This window comes from Arvicanthis niloticus, chromosome 5 (genome assembly GCF_011762505.2).
Source record: "Arvicanthis niloticus isolate mArvNil1 chromosome 5, mArvNil1.pat.X, whole genome shotgun sequence".
Classification (NCBI taxonomy): Eukaryota; Metazoa; Chordata; class Mammalia; order Rodentia; family Muridae; genus Arvicanthis; species Arvicanthis niloticus.
In genome coordinates, this window is record NC_047662.1 from 19,312,365 (window position 1) to 19,338,573 (window position 26,209).

General features: G+C 46.9%; 2 protein-coding genes across 11 annotated transcripts in view; one reads left to right on the forward strand and one right to left on the reverse strand.

The window, feature by feature from the left end:
• Stpg1 (sperm tail PG-rich repeat containing 1) overlaps positions 1 to 16,813 on the reverse strand; it is a 44,478-nt gene extending 27,665 nt beyond the window's left edge. For 2 of the 9 annotated variants that reach the window (XM_076933979.1, XM_076933974.1), the window contains exons 1-5: positions 16,669 to 16,804; positions 15,543 to 16,476; positions 7,325 to 12,641; positions 6,700 to 6,834; positions 4,957 to 5,075 (exon numbers count right to left, since the gene is read on the reverse strand). In XM_076933979.1, the coding sequence (XP_076790094.1) occupies positions 4,957 to 5,075; positions 6,700 to 6,787 (207 nt within the window). In that variant the 5' untranslated portion in view covers positions 6,788 to 6,834; positions 7,325 to 12,641; positions 15,543 to 16,476; positions 16,669 to 16,804. Of the gene's footprint in view, positions 1 to 4,956; positions 5,076 to 6,699; positions 6,835 to 7,324; positions 12,642 to 15,542; positions 16,477 to 16,668 lie in introns of all 9 variants that reach the window. The other 7 variants (XM_076933980.1, XM_076933975.1, XM_076933976.1 and 4 more) reach the window with 6 other exon arrangements.
• The window catches only part of Nipal3 (NIPA like domain containing 3), a 39,522-nt gene continuing 30,024 nt past the window's right edge, over positions 16,712 to 26,209 (forward strand). For both annotated transcript variants that reach the window (XM_034502240.2, XM_034502242.2), the window contains exons 1-3: positions 16,712 to 16,851; positions 16,941 to 17,146; positions 20,486 to 20,839. In XM_034502240.2, coding sequence (XP_034358131.1) covers positions 20,735 to 20,839 — 105 coding nt within the window. In that variant the 5' untranslated portion in view covers positions 16,712 to 16,851; positions 16,941 to 17,146; positions 20,486 to 20,734. The remainder of the gene's footprint in view (positions 16,852 to 16,940; positions 17,147 to 20,485; positions 20,840 to 26,209) is intronic.

A 26,209-nucleotide genomic window follows, 5' to 3' on the forward strand; every position in this document is an offset into this window, starting at 1 on the left:
TCAGATGAGACTGTAAGGATAAGGAAAAATCCTTCCCCAGGGTTGTGAATTGGAAAGTCTGTTCTCAGTGCTGGTCAGCTCCATGATCTTGAGTAGCTCGCCTCACTGGGCCTCAGTTTCCTCATCTATAAATCTAAGGTGCTGGGATCGTCGTGAGGTTCCAGGGTCCCCATCTGCAGCAGGAGTTGTAGTGCTACTAATTATAATAATGATGTATGTGTTTTGTCTGCTTGTATATATGTGAAACACGTGTGTGCCTGGGAGCCCACGGAGGCCAGAAGAAGGTACTGGATCCCCTGGAACTGGAATTATAAACAGTTGTGAGTTGCCAGCTAGATGCTAGGGATTGAACCCAGGTCCTCTGCAAGAGCAAGTGCTCTAACTGCTAAACCATCTCCCAGGCCCTGATATGTGACCTCATAGGTACAAACAGTGGGCAGGGAAGATATCTCCCTAGCTTCCCGGTCTATCTGCACACGCCTACTGCTGTGTCCCCACCTACCCAGTTACATTAGAGTCACAAACAACAACTAGCTGTTTTTGCTTACATACAGCCCGTGAAGTATTTGGGACATACTTGTGCTAAAAATAATTACCTATTTGCCATTCAAATTTATCCAAGCACCTGTATTTGTCTTTGCTAACGCTGACTTTACTGGACAGCCATCAACTGGGTCAGACTGTAAAGTGGCTACGGTCCAGAGCAAATGAGAACAGGGCTGCCACCGTTTAGCCTGTGGGGACGAAGTTTACTCTTGATGAAGGTCCAGGAGAGAATCTTTTGGACCAAAGCGTGCTGGAGCTGACCTGTGACGGGGGCCATTAAAATCCTGACAGTGGTCATTGAAACTGGCTGCTGTAGGGATATTTACAGTGGAGAAACCACCCAAGGCTACAGTGGAGGGAAGAGCTGGATTCCTTCTCAGTATCAGGCCACAAAACAACCAGGGGGACTCCACAGGCACAGAGAAAGAACCGAGGTGCAGAGGGCCCTTGGGAAGCCTGCCGGAAGTGGGGCAGGACTCATCCATCCCCTCGGTCTCTTAGATGAGACACCTCAGAAGGCAAAACCCAAATCATCAGAATAGAAGTAACTGCCCACCACAGCCCCAGAGCCGTAGAGACAGGGTGACCTGTGGGCATGGGACTGAGCAAGCCATGTGTGGTAGATGTGTTCTCCTCCTCTCGGCCAACACACACCTTGGGTGACACTTGGTAGAGAAGCAGGTGGGGCACTCATTGGACTGGCAGTCTCTCGGGTGTTAGGAGTGGCAGATGACCCCTATCCATCTGACCTTGGGATGGGCCTGAAGATGTCATGAGGGAGCCAGCATTCAGACCCTGGGCCTGGGTATCTTCCCAGGCTTGTGGGGAAGGTCCTACTGAAGAGTCTAGAGCCAGGCATGGCTTCCTACAGACTGGGATTTCCCTAAAATATCATAAATTCTGTCTGAGTTCCTCTGTAACCTTCAATGGTTTCATCACAATTTAAACTCTGGTTTCTGACTGGAAGGGTAGGTCTCCTGTCAGACCCTGTGTGGAACTACAGTTGGCTAACTGGTTTGTTTCTGAAGTGCTTTTCTATATCCCGGGCTGGACTTCAACTCATCGTATAACCAAGGATGCCCGTGAGCTGCTGACTGTCCTGCCTTGGCTTCCCGGATGCTAGAATTGCAGGCGTGGGGAAGTACACTCAGTTTCATCATGCATTTGGTGAGCTACCATATGGGTGCTGGGAATCGAACCCAGGTCTTCTATAACGGCCACAGATGCTCTAAACCACTGGGCCATGTCTCCAGCCCTTTCACCATGGGACTTAAGTGTCTCCCCACTTGGAAGACACGGTGTCCCTGTCCTACCAGTACCTGTTCATTCAAGTGGAAGGCATCGGGTTTGGCATCATGCAATTGTCACCCCCAGGAAGTGCTAATCTAATGTAACATCCTAATTTTTAAGGGGAAGAACCAGATACAGGTGGTGCCCTTACAGCTACCTAGCTTGGGAAACTGAGGTATGATGGAGCAGAGGCTGCGTGACAGGGAAGGAAATGTCCAGTGGGCTGTCACCTAGAGGCATGTCTCCTTGTGAATGTTAAGTTGGCTACACGTTTGTAAACAATCAAAATTTACTCCGCTTAGCAATCCAATTTAGACACAAGTCTGTGCTGGACCCTCATCCTCTCCATGGTGAGATTAAAAGAAAAAAATATCTTGCTGGTAGTGACAGAATCCTTTGATCCCAGAGCAGAGGCAGGTAGATCTCTGTGAGTTCCAGACCAGCCTGGTCTACAGAGCAAGTTCCAGGAGGGCCAGGGCTACACAAAGAGACCCTGTCTAAAAAAAAAAAAAAAAAAAAAAGTGTCAAGGGGACACACATGAGCCATAGCTTGAGAGGAGAGTCAGAGGACAACCCAAGGGAGTCAGTTCTGGAAGTGGGTTCCTTTAACACCACCCCAGCTATCACACTGGCACCCCACAAGCGGGATTCTTACAGGGAGTGTAAACTGGGTCGGAGGTTCAGCTGCAGCAAAGGTGAATGCCTGCCTCAGAGGGCGCCATGTTAAAGCAGGGCTAAGTGGGTCAAGGCTCCAAGGTGAGCAGCCGACCGGGTGTGGGCTCAGCACAGGGCGTGTATGGCTCCTGTCTTAAGCAGGGGAGGTTTCACATCTGTTGTTAACTCGAGTTGCCTCACTAAATTACTGGGTGACGGTGCGCAAGCGTGTTGCTTCTCTGTGCCCATTTCCCCCCAGGAAATATGAGGTGGGCACAGAGCGTGGAATGAGTGGGTTCTCTGAGCTTAGGACGTGGGGATTATATAACTCCTCAGTAATTAGACAATCCTAACTTTCATGTTGCAGAGGAAGAAACCATGTTCACAAAGGACACAGCGGCCACTCTCGAGGCTCCTGGGTAGAGACAGGGAACAGAGGGATCTCTGTAGAGATACCATGCTTCTGCAAAATAAAAAAATGCTTTCAAAGGCATAGATGAAAGGCTTCCCATCAAATGGATGCCACCACGCTGGAAAATTTGGAACCAAACTTCTGGGCGGTTTCTGCCTGTATCTGATGCTACCCTGCAGTTCTGGCTAGTGGCCATGCTGGCACCCCTGGGGAGGGGACAAGATAGGATTTCACAGGGTACTTTCAGCTCCTGGATCAGAGTCTTCAGAGCTTGTCGTGTGGGATGGAGGCCCGGCAAAGAGCACTTAATGCCCTCCCTGGAGATTGGTCTGTTTTGCCAAGATGTTCCAGAAGCATGCTGACTTTCATCAACCAAATTTACAGCCTTGAAGGCCACAAAGGCAGGCGTGGCTCGGTGTGGAAACAGTGAGAGGTTTAGGAGTAAGCTGCGCCTGGGTTGAGGCCTAATTCTTTCAACGTTGATTCAGCAAATATTTACTTAGAGCCTCTTATGTGGCAAACCCAGGCTGTGTGACCCAGGGTGGGTCACTCAGCCTCTCTAAGCCTCGTTTTCCTCTTATGTTAAATGAAGACACTGAAGCCTTTCTTCTAGTATTGTTCTGGGGGAGCGGTGATACGATCTAAAAATGCTTTAACCTGTATTAGGGATTGGCCGGCGACAGCTACTATTCTTTTTATTGGAAACTGAGCTGCAAACACTCTGGACAAGGACAACTTACACACTGTCACTAAAGCAGATCAATGAAAACACACACAGTAAGTGGGGAGAGAGCCTGACAGCTAGAACACAGAGACTAGAGGAGGAAGGAAGGAAGATGAAAAATGCCAGAGCAAGTTTTTATCATCCTGAGGAAAGGCGCCTGTGATTTTAAAATGTGTGTGCTATGGTACTTAGTGCCGGCTTCATAGAATCCGGAGGTAATCAGGTTAAAAGAACTAAATCTGCTCTATAGTTCCGAGATCCAGCTCACAATGGAAGAGCCAGGCCTGGGGCTGCAGGCCTTGCCAGGTCTCCTCACTGACCGTACCTCACCTGTGTTCCGAGCCTCCTGCCCCTCCTCCGCTGCCTTCTGGGGGAGGTGACAGCCACCTGCAGAGGGCGGCAGGAGGTAGCCAGGATGACCCCTGCTTCAGAGGAATGTCACTGTCAGGTCCTACTTAAAAGAATTAGGGATGTGGGGATGCCTTGAGTTGCTACTGCCCTCTGCTGGTGAGAAGGAAGATCAACACCTAGGAATAAGTTAAATAAAGGCTTGCCAGCAAACATCCAGAACTTTAGGGGTTTGGAGATCTGAGAAAGGGGAGTTGGATGGAGGCAGCACAGGTATAGCATTATTTTTAATTGCATCTATGTATTTCCTTGTGTGTACATACCATGGCATACACCAGGAGTCAGAGGAAACTATTAAAAGACTTGGCTTCTCTCCACCAAGTGGGATCAAGGCTAAGCAACCTTACCAGCCCCCATAATATTCATCAGACACCGTTTAAGGAATCTATCAAATAGGGGAGCTCATTACTAACACAACTATAAATTTATTAGAAACGTGTTTTCTCATATGTTATCTGGGGGAATTTTGTAATTCCCTCTGATGGATCAGAGTGGGTGGTTTTTAATCTTCTACTATATATACATAGGTTTGGAAGGGTCTTTTTATTCTTTTCAAAATAAAGATGATTTTGGCTACAGGGTGAGGAGGCAGAATTCAGGTATACAGGTGGCCAAGGAAAGGGGACCCTGAGTACAAAGCTAGCCCGGCTATCCAGCAAGACCCCGAGTTATGTTTCCGAAGCACATATTATATATAAAATCCTGGGGTAATCCCCAACACAACAAATAAGTCAATGAATTGATCTAATGACCAATCAGTCAGTCAATCGATCAATTTCAAGCTTGTTCTTACCATACTGACAGTGTGCCTCCTTGGAGGATGGTACAGCCCCTTGGGTGATACTGCCCTCTGCTGTTCATAGAGAAACACAACAGCTAAAACCCAAGCAAATAATTTTGAAGGCAACTGCCATTTATTTACCTTTTTGCTATAAAATCTCCTGGCTTGGCTGTTAAATCCCTTTTTTTCTGATTCTGGGATTATTGAGGTCCTGCATCTATAAGGGATGGAGGATGGAGTTGGGTATGCAGCGGTAAAACCTAAACAACAACAACAAAAACATCCATTAGCGCCACGCGGCTAGTCTTGGCTAAACGCAACCGGTAGGAAAACTGTGGAGTCATCCTAGGCTGAGAAATGTGGCTCAGTTGGTAGACAGCGCATGCGCAGGTCCTGGTTCCATCCCCAGCGCCACAGAGAACCAGGTGTGATGCTCACACCGGTACTTGCTGCGCTCAGGTAGTGGAGGAGGAGGAATTAGAAAGGCAAGGTCACCTTTGGCTACATATTAAGTACAAGACCAGGCTGGGATATACGAGACACTGTTTCAAACATAAACAAATAACCAAATGAACAGTTATCTCCATGAGCTAACAAAGAAGAACACAAAATAGGCAGTCCCTCCCAGGGGCTGTGAGGCGCAGCGCGTCTGCCCACCTTTGTGACTCAAGAAGATACAACCTTTCCTTTTGTTTTGTGTTTTCTCTTGGATGCTGGCTAGAATCAGAGGATGTTTATGTTGGCAGTTGAGACTTCCTTACTCTTGCTCTTTCCCCGCCCCGCCCCCACGTGTGGCTGGCTGAAGACACTTGGCGAACTCCACAGCCAAGGTGGCGCTTTCTCCTTCTTTTCTCCCTTCTCCCGGCAGCTGTTTAGATTTACAGCTTGTCTGCTCTGTTTTCTTCTCTCTTTAAAGCTCTAACAAAACTGTCTTCTTTGAATTAAAAACAAACATTCAATACAGGGTCAAAGGATGGCTCAGTGGGCGAGGGCTCTTGTTGCCAAGCCTGATCCTCTGAATTCAATCCCCAAGATCTCCATGGTGGAAGGAGAGAACTAACCTCCAAAAGTTGTTCTGTTGTCTTCCACGTGTGCTCCATAGCATGCAGGTACAAAATAAATAAGTATAATTTTGGAAAATTAAAATAGAGACTGAAGAGGAGGCTCCAAGGTTAGGAGCACAGGCTGCCCTTCCAAAGGACCCAGGTTCAATTCCCAGCACCCACTTAACAGCTCACAACCATCTGTAACTAAAGTTCCAGAAGATCCAAAACTCTCTCCTGGCCTCTTCAACTGTGCATACCCAAACATATAAAAACAAAATGTTTTAAAATTAAAGTATTCAATACAAAAAGTTAACAAATAAAGAACAGGCAGATAGGGCACACAGTAAATCACAAACCGGCAAACTTACACTTAACACAGTCATAACCACATTAAATGTTAATGGTCTACACATTCCAGTTAGAAGACAGGGATTGTCAGACTGGGTAAGAAAGAAAGACCCAAGTGTATGCTGCCTACAAAAACAAAACAAAACAAAACAAAACAAAAAAACCCACATTTCAACTACAGAGCCAGAAAAAAATAAAGTAAAAAGAATGGAAACTTGCAATAAGAACTTAGTTGTCAGAAATAAAACAAGTCCTGTTACATATTTAAAACTGAAGAACAGGGTTCTGGCTGGACACATAAAAATAGCATGTTGTTTTTTGCTGTTGTTGAAGGGACAGACACCCCCCTTCCCATCATCCTTTCCAATGGTTTCTTCCCATCTACACCCTAGGGTCAGCAAGGAAGGACTTGTGGCTGGCACCAGGATTTACTAACTGTTGCACCTATGCTGTCAGGTACTGGAGTGGACATGCTGTAATTTAAATTCACCTTTCTGTAATTTGTCATCGTACTTGTTAGATCTGCCAAGGTCTTCTCTCAGGATAATGTTGTCCATATTAACAAATTTCTGGGACATGTTCTGTCTGTTTGAGGAGAACCACAGCTTCCCGTCCTTCTAAATACCTGAAACAAGACAGGGCATTTGCAGGGGCCATTTTACCCTGCGGGTGACTCTGTGCTAATGGTGGGTTAGGTTGAGAGATCTTGTGGGGCAGAAGCCCACCAACTGCTGCGATGTCCCAGGTTTCAAGCACACAGTAGTGCCAGAATTAAGGAGGCCACCCAAGATCACCATCACTGCTGGATGTGGCTATGGAGACTTTAGATCTTATGTTCATTGTTAACTTACTTAGCTTGGCTGAGATATAATTTACATACAGTGCAATTCATCAGCGGTGAAGGTATGAGTCTTGACAGTGTGTACGGTTGGGTTATGTACCACCCTGGCTAAGATATTAAGGTGATCTGTACGCCACAAAGTTGTCATGTGCTTGTGCGGTCTTTTCCCTCAGGAACTGGTTTCTGCCAGTTTCTGTCTGTGCTTCCTGTCACAATGGCTGCCTTTCTACATTGCTGCACAAATGTGACCATCAGCTGACCCAGCGCTACTGACCCAATCCTCCTGGGGCTGGAGAGGCAGCTCAGTGGTTAAGAGCTTTCACTGCTCTTGCAAAGGACTTTGGTTCACTTTCCAAAGACCCACACATGGAGAAGGTCAAACTGCCTGGAACTCCAGCTTTGGAGAATTGGATGCCCTTTTCTGGCCTCCACAGGCACCTGCACACTTCATATGTGTAAACACACACACACCTAAAGAAAGAAAAAAGTTACTTGTTTTTTTTTTTTTTTTTTTTTTTAAATCTTCCTAGATTTTGATTGGGATTGCATCAAAAATTCTGTGAAAATATCTTAGCTTCGTTGAGTATTAAGATCCACTAATAAGGCAGCTCTCCCGTTTATTTTGACATACTTACATTTCTCAGCAGTAGCTCGTACTTACGAACGTGTAGCTATTGCACATATTTGTGAGCCTCTGTGAGAGAGGGGCATGCATACGCCACACTGCACACGTGAAGGTCAGAGGACAGCCTTAGGTATTAGACCTCGCCTTCCTCCTTGCTTACTGTGTCTGGTTTTCATGGGTTCTGAGGATCCTAACTCAGGTTCCCGCCTTATGTGCCATCTCCCCATCTCAACAGACTTTCTTAAATGGAACCCTAAGGGCTTCATATTCCTGTGTCATGAAAATGGACTCTTTAAAAAAGTTTTGACATTAAGGATCGGTGCTGGATTTTGGAGCTGAGAGTGATACCAGGCAAGCAGTCTACCCCTGAGGGCACCCCCAGCTGTCTGTTTCCAATTCTCCATTTCTGGTAATTTTTATATATTGATCCTGTGTTCTCCAACTTAGCCTCGTTATTCAGTTCTAAAAGCTTCCCTCCAGATTAAGAATTCTAATAGAAATAACCATCTGTACATAAAAGACCGGGGTTATTCCCTCCCTTTCTAACGGATGGCTGTTACTTTTTCCCTTCTAGCATTGCATGCCTGGAACACCCAAAGCCACCCTGAATGTAGCTGACAAGAGCAGATATTTATCTTAATACCTGCTTGAGTAGGGACACACACACAGCCCTTCTGCATTAAGTATGGTGTTACTTATAAGGTTTTTTGTTTGGTTGGTTGGCTGGTTAGTTGATTTTGAAGACAAGGTCTCCTTATATATTAATAGCCCAGGCTGGCCTAGAACCTGTGATCCTCCTGCCTCAACCTCCTGAGTGCTGGGAATGAAGGTGTGTACCGGCACATTTGGCTCTAGGAAGTTTTTCTTTCTTTAATAGAAGATATTTTTCATTTTTAATCCTAATTTCCTACAAGTCTTTTTCCTGTGTAGTGCCAGATATTGAATTTGATGGAATTCTTCATCTTTGTCTGTACATTTGACCCTGTCATTATTCTTTGTGGGTATATTAACTGACTTACACTAATTAAACTTTTTTAAATCTAGAATTTCTGTAATCAGTGCTACTTGGTTGCAATGTAGACTTCCAGACCTTGTAATGACTACTAAATGGTAGCTTTCTTCTAGTCTTTTTAAAATGTCTTCACTTTTGTTTCATAAACTGAGTTTAAAGGTATGTATTTTTTCCATTATTTATTCATTTATGTGTCTGTGCACGCACACGTGGAAGCCGAAAGGCAGTTTGTGGGAGCCCACTTTCTTCGTTCATCTATGGTTCCCTGGGCTTGAACTCAGGTCACCAGGCTTGGCAGCAAGCACCTTTCCCTGCTGAGCCATCTTGTCTACCCTGCTTCCCTTTTTATTTCCTGGTATTGGTATTATCCTCAAGTGTTGGCTTAGGACTCAAATCATTTCTTCCTTCCATTTACTGATGAAGTCAAGGCCTGATGTTGAGGGGAAGGTTCTCAACAACCCACTGTGTAACTAAATGCTGTCTGCTTCTCCTTGAGGGTGCTTTGGTAATGAGCACATTTCAAAGAAATGTCTTCATTTCATTTCCACGAGGTTCATTAGCATAGCGTTGTTTGTAAGGGTCTTTGATTGTCCTTGCTTGTTTGGGGACAGGGTCTCGCTAGGTAGCTTTGCTATACAGACCAGCCATCCAGTGTCTCAAGGGCATTACCACACCTGGCCAAACCGTCCTTCTAATATTTATGGACGTGTGTGTCCCTCCTTCATTCCTCACACTAATAATTTACATTTTGTAGGCTTTTGTTGACAAGTCTACTAGAGCTTTACCAACCATCTTTTCAAAAGTAAACATCTTTGCCATGCCTTTCTTCCTGTGGGTTCCATGTGCTTTCCTCTTCCTCTTCCTCTTCCTCTTCTTCTTCACCTTTAGAAGAAAGCCTGGGCCACTAAACTCAGAGCTCTCTTACCACTTAGTATAAAACCAATATGTTACTCTTAAATATGTCCATAGGTTCCGTCTTAATGGCATCTCATATATTTGGATGTGCTACATTTTTATTTTCTTCTCAGTTTACACCATTAACCCCAGTCACTTCTTTTTGAAAAGTGGAGGTCGGTTAATTAATTTCCAAGCCGTCGGGGAATTTCCCAGACTTCTTCCTGATGTTTTGAGTTTTCCTGTGTTGTCTAACACACGCACCAACCCCGAAGAACTGCTCAGCGTTCGAGTTCCAGCTTTTTATGCCCGATTTCCCACCAAGTCTGGCAGTGCAGAGGGACGTACCGACCCCCCCCACACACACACACACATTACCGTTGGCTCATCTTTATTTTTCAAAATCTCCCTTGTGCTCTATGTGTGTTGAAGTGCTGTTCGGGATACCTGCACACATGTGATCTATAGGTAGTTTTGAAATGTCTCTCTTTAGCCCTGGTAATATTCCTGTTCTGTCTTATTAATATTGTTATATTATTTCTTACCAATATGTCCCCTCCAGCTGTCTTTTAATTAGTTAATATCTATACCCGTTCCCAGCCTTTTTTTTTTTTTTTTGAACCAACTGTTCCTTCCTATTTAAAGGTAATTTTTTTCTCTTTTATTTTTTTTTTAAACTGGAGATCAAACTCAGGACTGTGCAGTGAGTTATAGCCCCAGCCCTAAATGTGGTTTTCTGCTGTTTTGATTCTGAAGTCTGAACTCGGGGCTTGGAGCACACTAGCCACCAGCTCTGCACGCTACATCCTACCTCCTGACCCCCATGGTTAGAGAGAGGTTCTCGGTAATTCTTACCTCGCTTCCTCTGTACACTCTGTGCTTTTTCTTGTCTTGTTTGAGGAGCTGTTTTGCCATTTGAGATAGGGGCATCACTGTGTAGTCCTAGTTGGTCTGGCACTCTCTCTATGTAGACCAGGTTGGCCTTGAATTCACAGGGTTTTTTTTTTCCACACCTAATTTTTGTTTCCTTGTTTTGTTTTGTTTTGGAGAAAATAGCTCACTATGTAGCCCAGGCTAGCCTTGAACTCGCCTCAGTTTCTCCAGTAACAGGTTTTAAAGAGTGCATGACAACAGCTTCCACCTATTTTTTTGGTTGTTGTTTTGTTTGAGGCAGGGTCTCACTACATGGCCCTGGCTGTTCTGGAACTCACTATGGAGTCCAGGCTAGCCTCAAACGCATCTCTGCCTACCTCTGCCTCCTGAGTACTGAGATGAAAGGCGTACACCACTACTCCCACCTAGGTTCCTGCTTTGACTTCCTTTCATGATGGTTTGTGATCAGAATGTAAACCCTTTCCTCCTCAAGTAGCTTTCACACAGATCTTTATCACAGAGGTGGAAAGCAAATCCGAACAAAGGCATTTCCTCCATGGCCCCACCACCACTGTGCTGCCGCCTGCAGCTCTGCCCCTCTGCCCCTCATTGATCTGATTTCAATGCTCCCTTGGCATGATTTTCTTCAGGACTTTTACTATTTGTGATTCACTGCATTTCCTGAAGGTTTATGGTTTCCATTAGATTCTGAGAACATTTTGTATTCCTATTAATTAATTTTGTTAATTCTCGCTCTTTTCCAGGGTGACGTTATATGTGCATTAGGGCACTTGTGTTTTCCTAGAGGTTGCTGAGAGTCTATCTTTGAAGCTCAGCCTTGTTTAACCTCCATGCTCCACCAGACAACCTGGACTGTTCCCGCTTCAGACTCACCGAGCTAGTCTCACCTGAGGAGCTCATCAACTGTTTTCATTCTAATTGTTACAGAAAGTGGAAATTCCTGGTTTCTTTGGAGACTCGGTTAGGTTATAATGATGTTTTGCTGGGACAGACAGGTGAAAGAATGTTTTGCTGAAGCAGACGTAGGTGAAAGGATTTTTTTTTTTTTTTTTTTTTTTTTTTTTTGCTATAGCAGACCCATGAAAGGACACATGGAATATAAAAATGACCTCACAGACAGTGGGAGCTCAAGCAGGGTTCACCTTGCTCCACCTTGCCCAGCTTCATTGACGACAGGAATGTATTGGTTCCCTCACTGTTGGTTGCTGATCTTCGCTTGTGGTGACATCATAGAGAGAAACTCTCCAAAGAACTTCTGGTGAGATTCCTGCAGTTTTGTGTGGCTTCCCTGCTATTATTGAGCCTGGTCATTTCTTTTGGATGCAGTTGCCACTAGTGATTGGTGTGTGGTGTCTGCTAGTGGACTGGACTGAGAACGGTGAAGATTTAATCACTCCCAAAGAACTATTTCTAAGCAGATCCACTTCCCCTGCGTCCTAATAACCTTTCTTTCCCACTCCCTCTGGTGGGTGGTGGGCTGGAGGGGAGGATGAAGCCTTATTAAAGTAGGCTGTGAAAAATATATGCCTACAGTTATATTTTTTCATTTCTAGATGCTACGTTGTGACCTGTGTGTGTGTTGGTGTGTACACATGTGCATGTGTGAGTCTGAGGCGCCACACCGGATGTCTTCCACCATTCCTCCCTTTCGTTTTTCTACTTCTCTACTACCTTTTACAGCTTTAATCAGCAGAGAAAACTAACCCATCCCTGCACCCTTAGGCAGCATCACTTATCTTTCTGTTTTTAAAAAGACCTTCCCCTGTCCAGCCTCATGGTGACCATGCTGTCCGTCACCTTCCTGGAGCAGCTTCTGCAGTCTGTAATGGCTGCTCTGGAGTGCTTTTCTGCTGGTTCTGTGATATCTGCCATCGCATTGACTGCTCTCCTGGTTGGGGTCCATTTCCTGGATCTTTGTGCTGGGTACTAGATTTGAAGATTTGACTCCTTCAAGCTCTCAAACTTCGAAAGATTCAGAGCAGCTTTTATTCTGGAAGTGATTTCTCTTCACAACTAAGGCATGATACTTTCTTTTCTTTTAACAGTATCTCTTGCAGACTGGACTGGCAAAATCATTAAGGAGCTAAGGATGACCTTGAACTTCTGGTCCTTCTGTCACCACCTCCTGACTGATGGATTGCCTGCATACATCACCATCCATGACCCCTGGATTTGGTACAGGGAGGTACAAGCATGTAAGCTAAGCAAGAACTCTGCCAACTGAGCCACACCCTCAGCCACTAGGCGTGATGCTTGGGTCAAATCATCCTATCCCCTGTCTAACACAGTGACACTCCAAGCTGGCTTATGGGAACATGAAGTATCATCGGCTCTATGATGCCGGGAAATGCCCTGTCTCCTCCTTCCTTGATGGATTCTTCTCATGCTTGGGCAGGTCATTCTGCACCCAGTACCCTAAGCGATCTCTTCAGATTGCCAGCTTTTTCCTATGCCACTGTCTCCTCTGGCATTTTAGATCATAGTCTGGATTCTTTGGCTTCCCTGAACTCTGACCTCCATGTCCTTATGTCAGGTAGCATTCTATCACTTAAACAAAATACTTAAAGACTTGTATTGGCTCACGGCTTCCAGGGTTTCAGTCCCTCATCACTGGTCCCACTGCTCAGTGCCTATGTCAGCATTGACCATCATGGAAGTGGGGGCCTCTCCACAGAAGCAAATAAAAACAGGAAAGGGCTGGGTCCCAGTAAATAGCACCTCCAGCAAGACACACCCAGTGACCTAACTTCCTTCTACTAGGCCCTACCTTCTAAAGGTTCCCCAACCTCCCAGTACCACCAAAGGCCAGGGACCAAGCTTTCAACAAACAGGCTTTGGGGGCCATCCAAGATGCAATCTCTAATGCAGGTCAATTCAGAAGGCTAGAGTTTCCATTGCCCTCCTGCCTGCATGCAGTCTGGAAATGACTCCCTCACTGAGCAAGGTAACATCCCTTGGGGACTGCATTACTGGGCCACCTGCTGACTAATATCTAGAGAGTTTTCTAACCTGTGTAGCTGGGGCTATTCTGTTTTTATTTTTTGTTTTTTTTCTTTTTTTCCCCTTTTTCCTTTAGTTGTCAATAGCATGTACACAGTTTCATCTCCAGAGCAGTTAATTTTTCATGAGCTGACTCTGGATTCATTTTTCCCATTCACCCTAAGGAACTCAGCCTGGCTCTAAATCCTAGTGAATGGGGGCATTGAGTAAACAATTTTACTTCTATCTAGAACTTTCTTCCTCAATGTGTGTTCCTTGCTGGATTCATCTCCACAAGGGCAATTTGAAGCCTTTTTTTTTTTCATAATCTAAGATTTTAATATTTAATAAGATCATGGGAAACTATGGCTTTAAAACATTATATTTCCAGACAGCGATCAATAATGACCAGAGAACGGTGTCTTTTACTGTCTCTGAAAGCAGCCGGTATTCGCTTACCACACTGCAGTGTGACCTTGCTGTTTTAGTAAGGGCCATTTTTAGCCCCACCTTTAAGGAAACTGCTGTCTGAGGATCCTGGGAATGTGGCTCGTTTGATGTCCAATGAGCACAAAGCTCCGGCAGCAACAGCAGTGGGAGTTGTAATCTACACACTTTAGAAGTAGAGGCAAGAGGATCACAAGTTCAAGGATAACCTGATCTACACACTGAGTTCTAGGCCAGCTTGAACTATATGTCAAGACCCTATCTCAAAAACCAAAAAACAGGGCTGGAGAGATAGCCTAGTGGTTAAAAGCACTGGCTGTTTTCCCAGAGGACCTGGGTGGAGAGATAGCCTAGTGGTTAAGAGCACTGGCTGTTTTCCCAGAGGACCTGGGTTCGATTCTAAGCATTCATGTGAAGCCTCAAAACCATAGGTAGCTGCAGTCCTAGGAGAGCCAGTGCCTTCCCTCTCCTGGCCTCCACAGGCACCACGCATGGACATGGTGGTACAGAGACATACATGCAGACAAATTATCCAGAGATATAAAATAAATAAAAGTTAATTCTTAAAATGACAACAAAAAAATTTTTGGAGTGATGTTTTCTCCTTTAATGGCAGTACGCAGCGGTAGATGGATCTCTGTGAGTCTGAGGCCAGCCTGGTCTAAGTAGAGCATTCCAGGCTAGCTAGGACTACATAGTGAGACCTTGTATTTAAAAAAAAAAAAAAAAAATTCGGAGAGATGGCTCAGGGGTTAAGAGTTCAATTCCCGTGAACATGGCAGCTCACAACTGTCTATAACTCCTGCTCCAGGGGGAATCTGTCACCCTCACAGAGACATATATGCAGTCAAAACACCAGTACATAAAATAAAAAGAAATTATTTTTTTTAAAAATTGCAAGAGATTTTTTTTATATAAAAGTATGCTTCTCATGCAAATTATTAAATTTTTGGAAATTTTTAAAAAATTATAAAAATGTCAAGTAGTATATTATCCTACTTGACAAGATTGGTATCCTACAGATCCCAATCTTGCTTTCCAGTCTTCCATGGAATGCTGGCACGGTTGATAAAGAACAGATATAACCTAGCTCTGGACAGGATGCTGCTGGCCCGTGAGCCTCCTGCATCTGATGTGTCATGACGGGTGGTTCACGTTGTAGACTCTGCACCAATTTTCTCCAATTTGAAACATCCCTCTTGGAGGGTAGTCGGAGGTACATGAGATTCAGAGACTTTTGAAAGCCTCAGGAGAATGACCCATTAGGTATTTTGCTTGGGAGCATGTGTCGGAGGCCTAACATGGAACTGTACCCACTGGTTAGAGGCTCCGAGAAACCAGTCTCACCCTTTCATTTTATAGATGGCCAAAACGGGGCCCAGAATAAAGAAATCTTGCTGAGGAAGACCCGGAGTCCCAGAAGGGTTCTGTTAGAGCTGTTGGTGGTCCACCCACCGCCCAGTTCTGATATCCCTCAAAGACCGAAGTAGAGAGTGTCAGATGTCCAACCACTCATGGAGTCCAAGGGGAAGCTCTTTTCAGATTAGTACACTAAGGCTTACACTGACACACTCCCACCCCATGTGGCACCTTCTGGCCCCCACGGTACCACCCAACTGGGCACAGCGATTCCACACGCACCCGGAGTATGGAGGTCTCAGTGGATGTCCCATGGAGTGCGCGGAGTCCTCTTCAGACCTCAAGGACTGGCTCTTATCAGGAACTGGTTCCTAACTAGTCAATCTATCCCTCTGCCGCCCAGTCGCTATGACAACCACTGGCCTAACATTCCAGAGTCCCGGACAGGCAACTGGCTAACTCTAGCCAATGGCCTCCTGTTTCTTTAACGTGAAAAGCTGTTGACCAATAGTTAGAGCCATTTCGAAAACCAACAACAACAAGCCACCAGAATTTTGGGTTTCGGGTTGACAATGCTAGGTAGAACCTGTGGCAGGGAACTATTAGGGTTTTTGTTTCTGGGGGTTGGTTTCTTTGTTTGTTTGTTTAGTTTTTGTTTAGTTGTTGGGTTTGTTTGGTTTGTTGTTTTAGTGACTCATCGAAGGAATGAACCTGAGCGTTTCTATCCATCTACGCCCTGTGTGTGAGAGCAGAAAGGTTGATGACATAATTCCACAGGGCAACCGTGCAGTATTCCAAGAGCCCCTTATCCGTTTCACCGTAGCCACAGCGCCTATTCAGTCCAGGTTAAACCCACCAGTGTGTCCTTTAAATTTATGGGATAGTCCCCTGTTATAAACTGTCCCCAGTGCGTTTCTCAGATCACAGCTCCTGCCACCCACACCTCAGGGGGAAAAAAAAATCTCATACCGGCCCAGCTAGTCTTTGGGCATCTCCCATAACACAATATGACAGCTCCATCTTCTCTTAAATGCTCCTCTCAGCTCTACCACGTTTCCAGCGCTGAGGTCTCCCCCACGTCACATCCTCGTGAAACCTGTGTGATCTCAACATCTCCCCCAGAGGTTGCTGTGAGGCTCGGAACTGAACGGCGCGTGCAGGAAAATGAGCGCGCTGGAAGCTTCCAACGCGCAAGTTCACGGTCACAGCTGAATCCCTGGGAAACAGGGGGGTGGGGGTGGGGGAGGACTAGGATGATTGACAGCCGCCCGGGGCTGCTGAGCTGCAGGCGTGCTGGGAAATAAGGACGCCAAGCAGCCAACAGGTGGGACGCAGGCGCAGGAAAGAAGGGGTACGCACCGTTCCCGAGACACGTCAGGGTTCTGCTGGGTTTAGATATTAGAGCTACCTGAAGGAAGCAGCAGGGGCACCGCCCCGGACGGTCGGTGGCAGTTCGCGCAGGATGCGGGGAACACCAGGCGGGCTGCTCAAACCCAGCCTACCTGTCCTGCAGGTAGAGGTGAGCAGCCATAACCTGGGGACCAAAGCAACCCGGCCTTCCTCCTTTGGCCGCTAGAGGGGACTCCTCCAGGTGAGTGTCAGGTCTCGCCCCTACGCTTCAAGCGAGCTTGGCGACGCAGCCAATTCTTTCAGGATGTCCCGCCCATTCCCTCCCGACAGCCACTCGCCTGCGCAGAGGCTTCGCCGTCTCGGGACTGGCAGGCAGTGTAACAAATCAAGTCGTGACCTTTGAAAGCAAAACACTGCAGCCCCTTGGCAACCCGGCGCTGGGAAGGGATCCAGGAGGCTGTACCTAGAGGAGGCACGGAGTGTCCGGGTCGCTTCTCCGGAACCTGGAATAGGTGGATCTAGAAGGAACGTCCCGGGTGAGTCACGGTCAGGACTGAGGGAAGGGGGCACTTGAATTCAGGCTTGCTGTTTTAGGAAAAGCAACGCATTTTTAACTATCCAACAGCCCCCTAATATAAATATGGTCTCCCTTGTTGTTGCCAGCCTTGTCAGTTTGGGTCCTGTCGCCTCCGATTTTTTTTTTTTTTCTCTTCCATATTTTCAAGGAGGGTGGGCACGGGTTTGCCTTAATGAAGGTGATGCTGGACGTTACCAGATGAGGAAGCGGAAGGCCAGTACTGCCGGCTCCAGCATGCTGGAAATAGCCGGTGCAGCTGGCAGGTGGATGGAGAGAGCTCCGTGCTTGGTACTGAAACAGAGGTGTGTCTCCCCGAGAATGTCACCCTTCGGTGCTCAAAAGCCTTGGGAAAGGAAAGCTTGGCATGAAATCGGCGTTCTCTAGTCAAACTGAATCGTCAGGTGGTGACAAGACCTCCATGCACGGGCGCGCGCGCGCGCGCACAAACACACACACACACACACACACACACACACACACACACACACACACACACAGCCTTGTTTTCAGTTACAGCCAATTTCATGGCCGTGAGGCTGTTATTCTCGCTGGAAAACTTGCTCGTTGGGATTAATGGAGTAATTCATTTAGATGAGGCCGGGGGATTGGAGTGGAAGCAGGCACTTGGTGAATTCTCTTGGGTCAGTGACCACGGGCTGTGACTGATTATCAGCACTGAGTTGGCTGTGTGCCTCTTGGACATATGTCAGCCTTGGAAAAGTGCTTTGAAACCAACAATAAACCATCACCAGGCCAAAGTGTGAGCCTTATAAGGGAATGCAACTTGCAGAGTCCACGGAGGCTTTTGGGTGATACTACATGCCAGCCCCGGCCCCGGGGAGGATCTTCCTCTCTCTGTCTTTGGGTATTCAGAGCTCCGGGGGTTCCCTGGTAGAGAGAGAAGCTGAAGCTGCTGTTTAAAAGCCAGTGAACTCAACACACACACACAGAGAGAGAGAGAGAGAGAGAGAGAGAGAGAGAGAGAGAGAGAGAGAGAGAGAGAGAGAGAAACCTCCTGTCCTCCCTCCCTAGCTGGTCCCCAAGGCCTGTTTGCATTTTCTGACATCCTGTGGGTGGGGCTGGGTATATCTGTTTCTGGCCGTGGGTCCTGAGTAAAACATTCTTTTTTTTAAACCACAATGTACCAGAGCTCTACATTTGGTCAGGAGTGGGCATCTATGTAAGTCACCTTGCCAGGCTCTGAGCTAGTTTTCCAGGGGACCTGACAGGTGTCTTCAATCCAGGGCCCCCTCGACTCCAGACTGGAAGCAGCCCTAGGTCTCTCCCAGATACAAGGAGCCCTAGAGCACCCCCATATTAATGATGTCAAGGCGGAGATGCAAACATTTAACACAGAATTGTTTTCACACACATGCAATCTAACCCAAGAGTAATTATGCCTTCCCAGTCTTCCCAGTCTTCCCAGAAAAATATGGTTCCCAGTCAATCCTATATGCATTGGGTCTAACACATCAAAAAAACATGGAAGGAAAATCAAAGAGTTACCCAGCGAGGGCTTCTTACAGGAATATTGTCTCAAACGACAGCAGCAGCAACAACCTAACTTTAGGTCCTTTGACAAGGTGCTACCTGGGCTGAGAGGTCTTCATGGCTGCCCTGTACTAAGGCAGCATTTGGTATCTGGGCCTGTCTGTCCTGTGACTTCAGTGCACGCTGCTGCTATTCCTGGGTGTAGAACATGAGGCACAGGGAACTAGGAACTATGGGATATGCAGGTTTTTGAAACCTGGGCCCTCAACTCTTTCTTGGGTAGATGTCTGGGAGCTAAGAACATATATGTATGAATGAACTACAGGGTTACACTGGGGAGTGGGCCTACAAGATGGCTTAGTGGGTCAGGGTACTTGTGGTTAAGCTTGATGAGTTGAGTTCAATCCCCAGGACCAGTATGTAGGATGGAAAGAACTGGCTCCACAAAGCTGTCGTCTGACATCCACACATGAGCTATGTCATGCACACATATGTACATGCATATACACACAATTTTTTAAAATGAGCATTAGAATTAAGAACTAAATAAGGTAATACTATTGCCTGTGGCCCTTGCCAGTCATCTACTGCGTGCACCCCTTTGCACACCGTATCCCACCAGGTTTTTACTGCAGCCTATGGCATGGAAACATGAGTCACATTTTACAGCTAAGGAAACTGGCTCTAAAGATGGGGGTAACCTGGCCGAGATATCGAGATATCGCATGGCAGATCAAAGGCAAAAATGTGTTAAGAGGCCAGTGGGATGTCTCAGCAGGTGAAGACACCCATCACACAAGCCTGGTGACCTGGGTTCGATCCCTGAAACCCACCAGAGGACTGACCCCCACCACCTCCATAACACACAGCGGCCCTCAGACACACATCCATGACAATGACACATTAATGATTATAACATGAAATACAGTAAACAGTTTGTACGATAGAATATAAGTTCATATGATTTTTGTTTGGTGCTTTAGGTGGGGCTATCTTGTTTTGTATGTTTGAATTTTTTTTTTTTTTTTTTTTTGGAAAGCATAAGAAGATTGCACGGAACCTTTTAATATGGTGGTACGGTTTCTGCCGTGAGCCCTTGGTGTAGATTTACTCTTCTCTGTTTGGGAGAACGCCAGTCCAGTTAAGCCAACAGGGCGAGCATCATCCCTGTTTCTGCTCAAAGCCACACTTTACCGATAAGATGCTGACTCACTCAGAGCCAAGCTGACAGGGGCATCAGGCCCCTCCCCCGTGGCAGCCGTCTTCTCATATTCTTTCCTTTCTAAGGTGTAACTCCCATGATTAGGTGTTTGGTTTGGTTTGGGTGTTCAATTGTTGTTACTGTTGGTTTGGTTTGCTCTAAGACAAGATCTTATTATGTAGCCCAGGCTATCCTGGGATCCTGCATCAGCCTCCCCTGAGTCCTGGGCTTGCAGGCATACTGGGCTTGCAGGCACGTGCTGCCAACCTGATGGCAGTTCCTATGGGATCTATTGATTCATTGATTTCGGAGACCTGGAGAATCGGATATGGATGGTCTGCTGTCTTGTCTTCAAGCTTATGGGGGAAATGGGAGTTTAAATCAGGATGTAATCAAAGGGAGGAAGGGGGGGGGAACAGGTGTCTAAGGGCCAGGAATCGAGTTTTAGGAAGTGTTTATTAAGGGGGTCAGAAGCATGATAATCATGCCACCATGGTCTCCTTCCGTGTGGCCAGTTGTACTTTGTGGGAAGAGCTTTCTCAGGCAGTAAAGCTGGGTGCTGTGTCTCATGTACATGCATTTTTTATGTCCTTCTCCACCACCCAGAGCTTGGCCAGAGTCAGAAGACACGCCCTCACCCGTCTGCTTGTGGGAGAGACAGGAGCCGCTTCCTTCTCAGGGAAGCTGAGGAGACAGCTGTAAATCAACCAAAAGAAATCAGAGGATTCATTTGGCTGAGGAAGGGAGCTGGGCGGCTTCTGGAAGGAGGTGAACCCCGGGAGACATGGCTTCCAGTTCACACCCTGCCTAGCTGCAGCTCCAGCCTGGCCTGTCAGGATGTCCCCCTAGACAGCCATGGACGGAGCCCACAGTGCAGGCCTGCAGCTGCAGCCACTCCCACCCACCAGTGGTGCCACCTCCACCAGCCTGAGCAGCGGCGAGGGCTCCTTCTCCTACAAGGCAAGCACTTCACTTTCCTTTGAGAATTTTATGGTTTTCTAATAGAAGGGACACACAAACTGAATGACTTTGCGCGCCCAGGGTCTGTATGCCCATCACTAGCAGAAACAGGAAGGTCCTCCACAGACATGGGACAACACGACAACACAAGAAAAGAAATGCTTGTTCAACCAGATAGAAATAGGGCTAGAGAGACGGCTCACTCCGGGAAGTACTCTACGGGACAAGGGTGAGGACCCGAGTGGATCCACGGCACCCAAATAAATGCCAAACAATTCTGGCAGGCTGCCTATAATCCCAGCAAACAGGAGGCAGACACAAGGGAATCCCTGTAGCAAGCTGGCTAGCTAGACTGGCCGGATCAATCAGCTCTGAATTCAAGAAAAAAGAAAAATTCTGCTTCATTAATAAGATGGAGAACTCTAGAGGTTGACCTCTGATCTCCACACACACACTAGCGTGCGCACGCATTCACACGTACACACACACACACACACACACACACACACACTGAAATAACATTAATCAAATAAATACAAATGTTTAAAAAACAGCGAGGTAGAGCCATATCTTAAATGCAGAGTTACAAAGGAGGACTCTTCCAGTTAGGAGATGTGGATTTGTTTATTTTTTTAAGATTTGTTTTATTGTATGTATATGTCTGTCTGTGCCCAGTTCCCAAGGGGGTCAGAAGGTGTTTCTTCTGGATCTGGCATTACAGATGGTTGTGAGCCAGCATGTATGTACTGGGACCCAGGTCCTCTGTAAGGGCAGCGTGTACTCTTAGCCACTGAGCCATCTCTCCAGTCTAGGTTTGGGTTTTAGCTGAAGAGCCTCTCTGTTCATGTCTCCGTCTGCAGTGTCTTTTTTTTTTTTTTTTTAATATTTTAAGATTTGGGCGCCACATTGTTTGCAAGGTTTTGGATCTTGGTTGTTTGGGTTCCCCTTCCTGGTGGACTCCTCCCCCATGGCACTGACAGTGCATTACTCCCCCAAAGTGCACTTCTGGAATGGCTGACTGTGCAGTTGCTCCATGGGAATGTGCATGACGGATACCCTGTTGTTGGGCACTCAGGTTGTTTCGAATATGGGATGATGTGAACTGTGAACATGATCGAGGACCAGACCTGGTATTCATCTTTGATTATGTCCCTGGGTGTGTTTTAGATTGTTCCCCGTAAGTAGGTAAGAAGTTTTACCGTCAGACTTTGGTGTCCCTAATGAAGTATATAGAGACTGAAACCGGTTTTGAAACTTGTTTTTTTTTCCCTGAATTAGTTAATTTCTTAGTTTCGTTTCCTTTCCCTGTGATAGGGGAGAAATTCCTAATTCCAGGTTACCACCCATTATAGTTACAGCAGAGAAGTAACAGTGGCAAGAACTTGAGGGAACTGGTCATATGGAATCCCTAGTCAGGATCAGAAAACAAAGAATGTTCGAGGTCAGTGCTCAGCTTGCATTCTTCCTCTCTCCAAGACTCAAATCCAAGGAATGGTGCCACCCACAGTGGGCCGCTCTTCCTGCATCAATTAACGGTAAGGCAGTGTCCACAGACAAGCCTGCAGGTCTAACAGTCCTTCACTGAGACTTTCATCTCAGGTTGCACTGAGCTGACCCTTAATAAGAACCATCACAGGGGCTGGAGAGATGGCTCAGTGGTTAAGTTACTGCTCTTACAGAGACTCAAGTTCCGTTCTTAGTACCCTCATGACAGATGCAGGGAATCTAGCTCATCTTCTGATCTTCCTCAGGAGCTGCATACATGTGGTACACAGACATAGACTCGGGTGCACATAAACACACATAAAGTTAAATAATAAAAATGTTAAGGTAGCCCACATAGTCAAGACCGATAACACCGTGGGCTGAAAGGGATTTAGAGATGACCAGTCTAACATCCAGACTTTATGGGTTGGGGAAATGGGGCCACATGACAGGAAGTGACATACTTGAGATCTCGTGGCACACTGACAGGAAAAACTGTGACTATCATTAGCTCTGAATGATGTTAATAACCACAAGGAATAACACGTCTCGACCTTCTGTTCTGCCCCGTGCTGTGCTGGGTTCTTCACGTGTTTTCTTCCAGGCCGTCTTCTTAGCTGCACTAAAAGTATGCACCTTTTTCTTCATCTATAAAGTGGGGTACAGTTATGCCTGGCCCCTGGCAGTTAGGAGGGGCAAATGAACTCGGCCATATGAAGCTTAGAACAGTGACCCACATACAGCATCTAGCTTTCAGCAGGTACCTGCTAAAAGCATCTGCATCCCCACTTTGGGGACAAGGAAACTGAGGCATGAGGTTAAATGGTTCCCCCTCACTGGCATCGTGGCTTCTCAGCTAGTGTCCCCTCTGCTTCAGCACACGCCCGAGGGCCCTGTCACCCTGTAGGCCAAGGAAGGTGCCAGGCAGAGAGACACGAGGAACGTGTAAGGACTGTCTTCATTTTAATTCCATCCCACAAGGAACGCCGATACATACACATGTGTGAGTGTCATGAACATCCGCCTGGAGTGGGCTCTCTGTAGACAGAGCAAGGATTGGCTGTCACTCTCGTGACCAGTTCCAGCCACCTAGGACACTCCCATGCAGAGTTGGGTCTATCTCAAAGCCAAGGTGGCTTTTCCTGCTCTTTAATCTTCTTTGCATGGAAGCCTGTCATGTCCACCTCCTCTCGTGGCCGATGCGGCCTTCTTGGAGGGAGGGTGGGTGATGGGCAGAGCGCCTACATGAAGATCAGCAGGCCAGCTCAGCTCCATCGTCACAGTTGACCTTAGACAAGGCAGGCCTCTCTTTCAGTGCCTCGGTTTCTGTCTCAGTCACATGAAGGAGTAGAGTTTGTGATGGTCCCCAGTCCTGGCTGAGTACCAGACGTATCTAGGGGCTGTCTTAGCCTTGAACACAGCTGTCTGCCTACAGTCTCGCCCGACCCCTTTGCTCTCCCTTTGCAAACCCTGGTTCAGTAGACCTAGGCTAGAATCCTGGAGGCTGTGGTTTATAAAGCAACCTCAGGTGAGTCAGACTGTCAACCAGGGCAGCTCTTCAGATGAAAGAAATGCATCTTCCCTGGGATTCAGGAGAGAAATTTAGAAGATAGGTCTCCACATGACCTGTCATTAAGAGAAAAAAAAAATGTGGCACACACCTTTAATCCCAGGACTTGGGAGGCAGAGGCAGGTGGATTTCTGCAAGTTCCGGGCCTGCCTGGTCTACATAGTGAGACTCAGTCCCCATATGAAAGAAAGAAAGAAAGAAAGAAAGAAAGAAAGAAAGAAAGAAAGAAAGAAAGAAAGAAAGAAAGAAAGAAAGAGAGAAAGAGAGAAAGAGAGAAAGAGAGAAAGAGAGAAAGAGAGAGAAAGAGAGAAAGAGAGAAAGAGGGAGGGAGGGAGGAAGGAAGGAAGGAAAGAAGGAAGGAAAGAAGGAAAGGGAGGGAGAGGGGCAGGGAGGGGAGGAGGGAGAGAGGGAGGACTACAGCAGAGAGATGGCAGAGCAGAGCCAAGAGAGACCTCACTTTGGACTCAGACAGGCTGGCTTCAATTCCTAGCTTTGGTATATCTTGAATTAAAGCCTGGGAAACTCACAGACTCTCCCGGCAGGTGAGGCCAGCATCCACCCTGTAGGGTGATTAGGTGGATGTCGGGAAGCACAGAATGAGGAACCCCAAGCTTCGTGAGTCACCCATTTTGCCTGGAAAACCCTCCCATCTACCCAGCTTCCTCATCACCTGTTCCAACACTTGCCAGCAGGGAAGTATAAACCCTTTACCCATAGTCAATCAACAGTCAATGCCATATGCATCATAATAGCAGCTAGTGTGTGTTGAGTGTTGACTGTGGAGTAGGCCAGGGCATAGAATCTGTTAAATATCATTTTACTTGTAAGGAAACTAGCACAGAGAAGTTCATGAACTTGCCTGAGGCCACACAATCTATATAGTCACAAAGCCAAAACTGGAAGCCATCTCCTTGTTGCCTGGGTCCAGGGTCCTGGCCACCATTTTACGCTTCTGTATTGTCCCAGGCAATTTGCTAGGCTCCTGTTCCTGCCACAGGTGATGAGTGTAGACATGGCTGTCACAAGGCAGGGAATGCCTCACCTGTTAAAGACAGTGTCGGGAAGGTGGCCTGAAGCCAAGTTGCAGGCACGACAGAACCTGGTTGGCAGAGGTTCACTCTTCGGAATGCCAGCCAGGGTGCAAGGCTGAACCTTACCTGTTTACAGCTCTTTGGAGGGAGGGTGGGTGATGGGCAGAGCGCCTACATGAAGATCAGCAGGTCAGCTCAGCTCCATCGTCACAGTTGACCTTAGACAAGTCAGGCCTCTCTTTCAGTGCCTCGGTTTCTGTCTCAGTCACATGAAGGGGTAGAGTTCATGATGGTCTCCAGTCCTGGCTGAACACAGCCCAAAGCATTGTGGGAGGTGAATTGAACCAACAAGCGATGACTGTGATGAGGGTGGTATTTAAATGGATGCTGGTGGGACCAGACCTGAGGGGACCTTGGCGATGGCACGTGGACGCTGCCTCGCTTGGATGCCGATGATCCACACACAGGGATCACGTCTGGCCTGCGGCTCCTTCCCGGAAACACTGCATTTTCTTTCAGAGTCATAGGGGAAAAAAAATCCTTTTGGTTTAGAAAATATCAGCTTTGGACTCAACTGTTCAAGGCTCAACTGTTCAAGGCTAGGCTCACAACTAAAAACATAAGAAAATATCAGCTTCGGAAGGATGCCGGAGCCAACTCTAGCCAAGACGGTGGTAATGGTGAGCCAGAGACGCTCACAGGCTTGGTGGCCTACTCAGGAGTGTAGGCAGGAGGACCAGGAATTCAAGGACATAATGAATTTGAGGCTAGCCTGAGCTACAGGAGACACTGTATCTAAATTTAAAAAAAAAAAAAAAAAGAAAAAGAAAAGAAAAGATCTTTTAAAACAATAGCCATAGCCAGAACCAGGCTCTCCACTGTCTCCCTGATACTGAGGTTTCCCAGAGCTTGAAGCTATGACAAGAAGCAGTTTGAAATCCTGCTGCCTCTGCCCAATGGTGCCCTTCCAAGTTTCACTCTGAGGACACTCTAGTCCAGAGGCCTCAGGGAATAGGTGACCGGGACTCCTAGCTTATGCCACATGAGTCTTCAGGCTCTGAGGTTGGAAGAGGAACGTCAGGCCGGATCCTTCTTGGCTTCTGTGTGCCCCATGCCAAGCCCTGAGGGCAGCTGGTGGATGTGTGTTCAAACTGTGTAACCCCTGGGTGGTGGCAGCTGTCCATGACTTGAAATGTTCATAAAACTAGACCATGCACCACTTCACAAAGGTTCAGGGGGCGTAATTAGTGCTGATGGGGCCCTTGGAGACGCTCAGATCCAAGG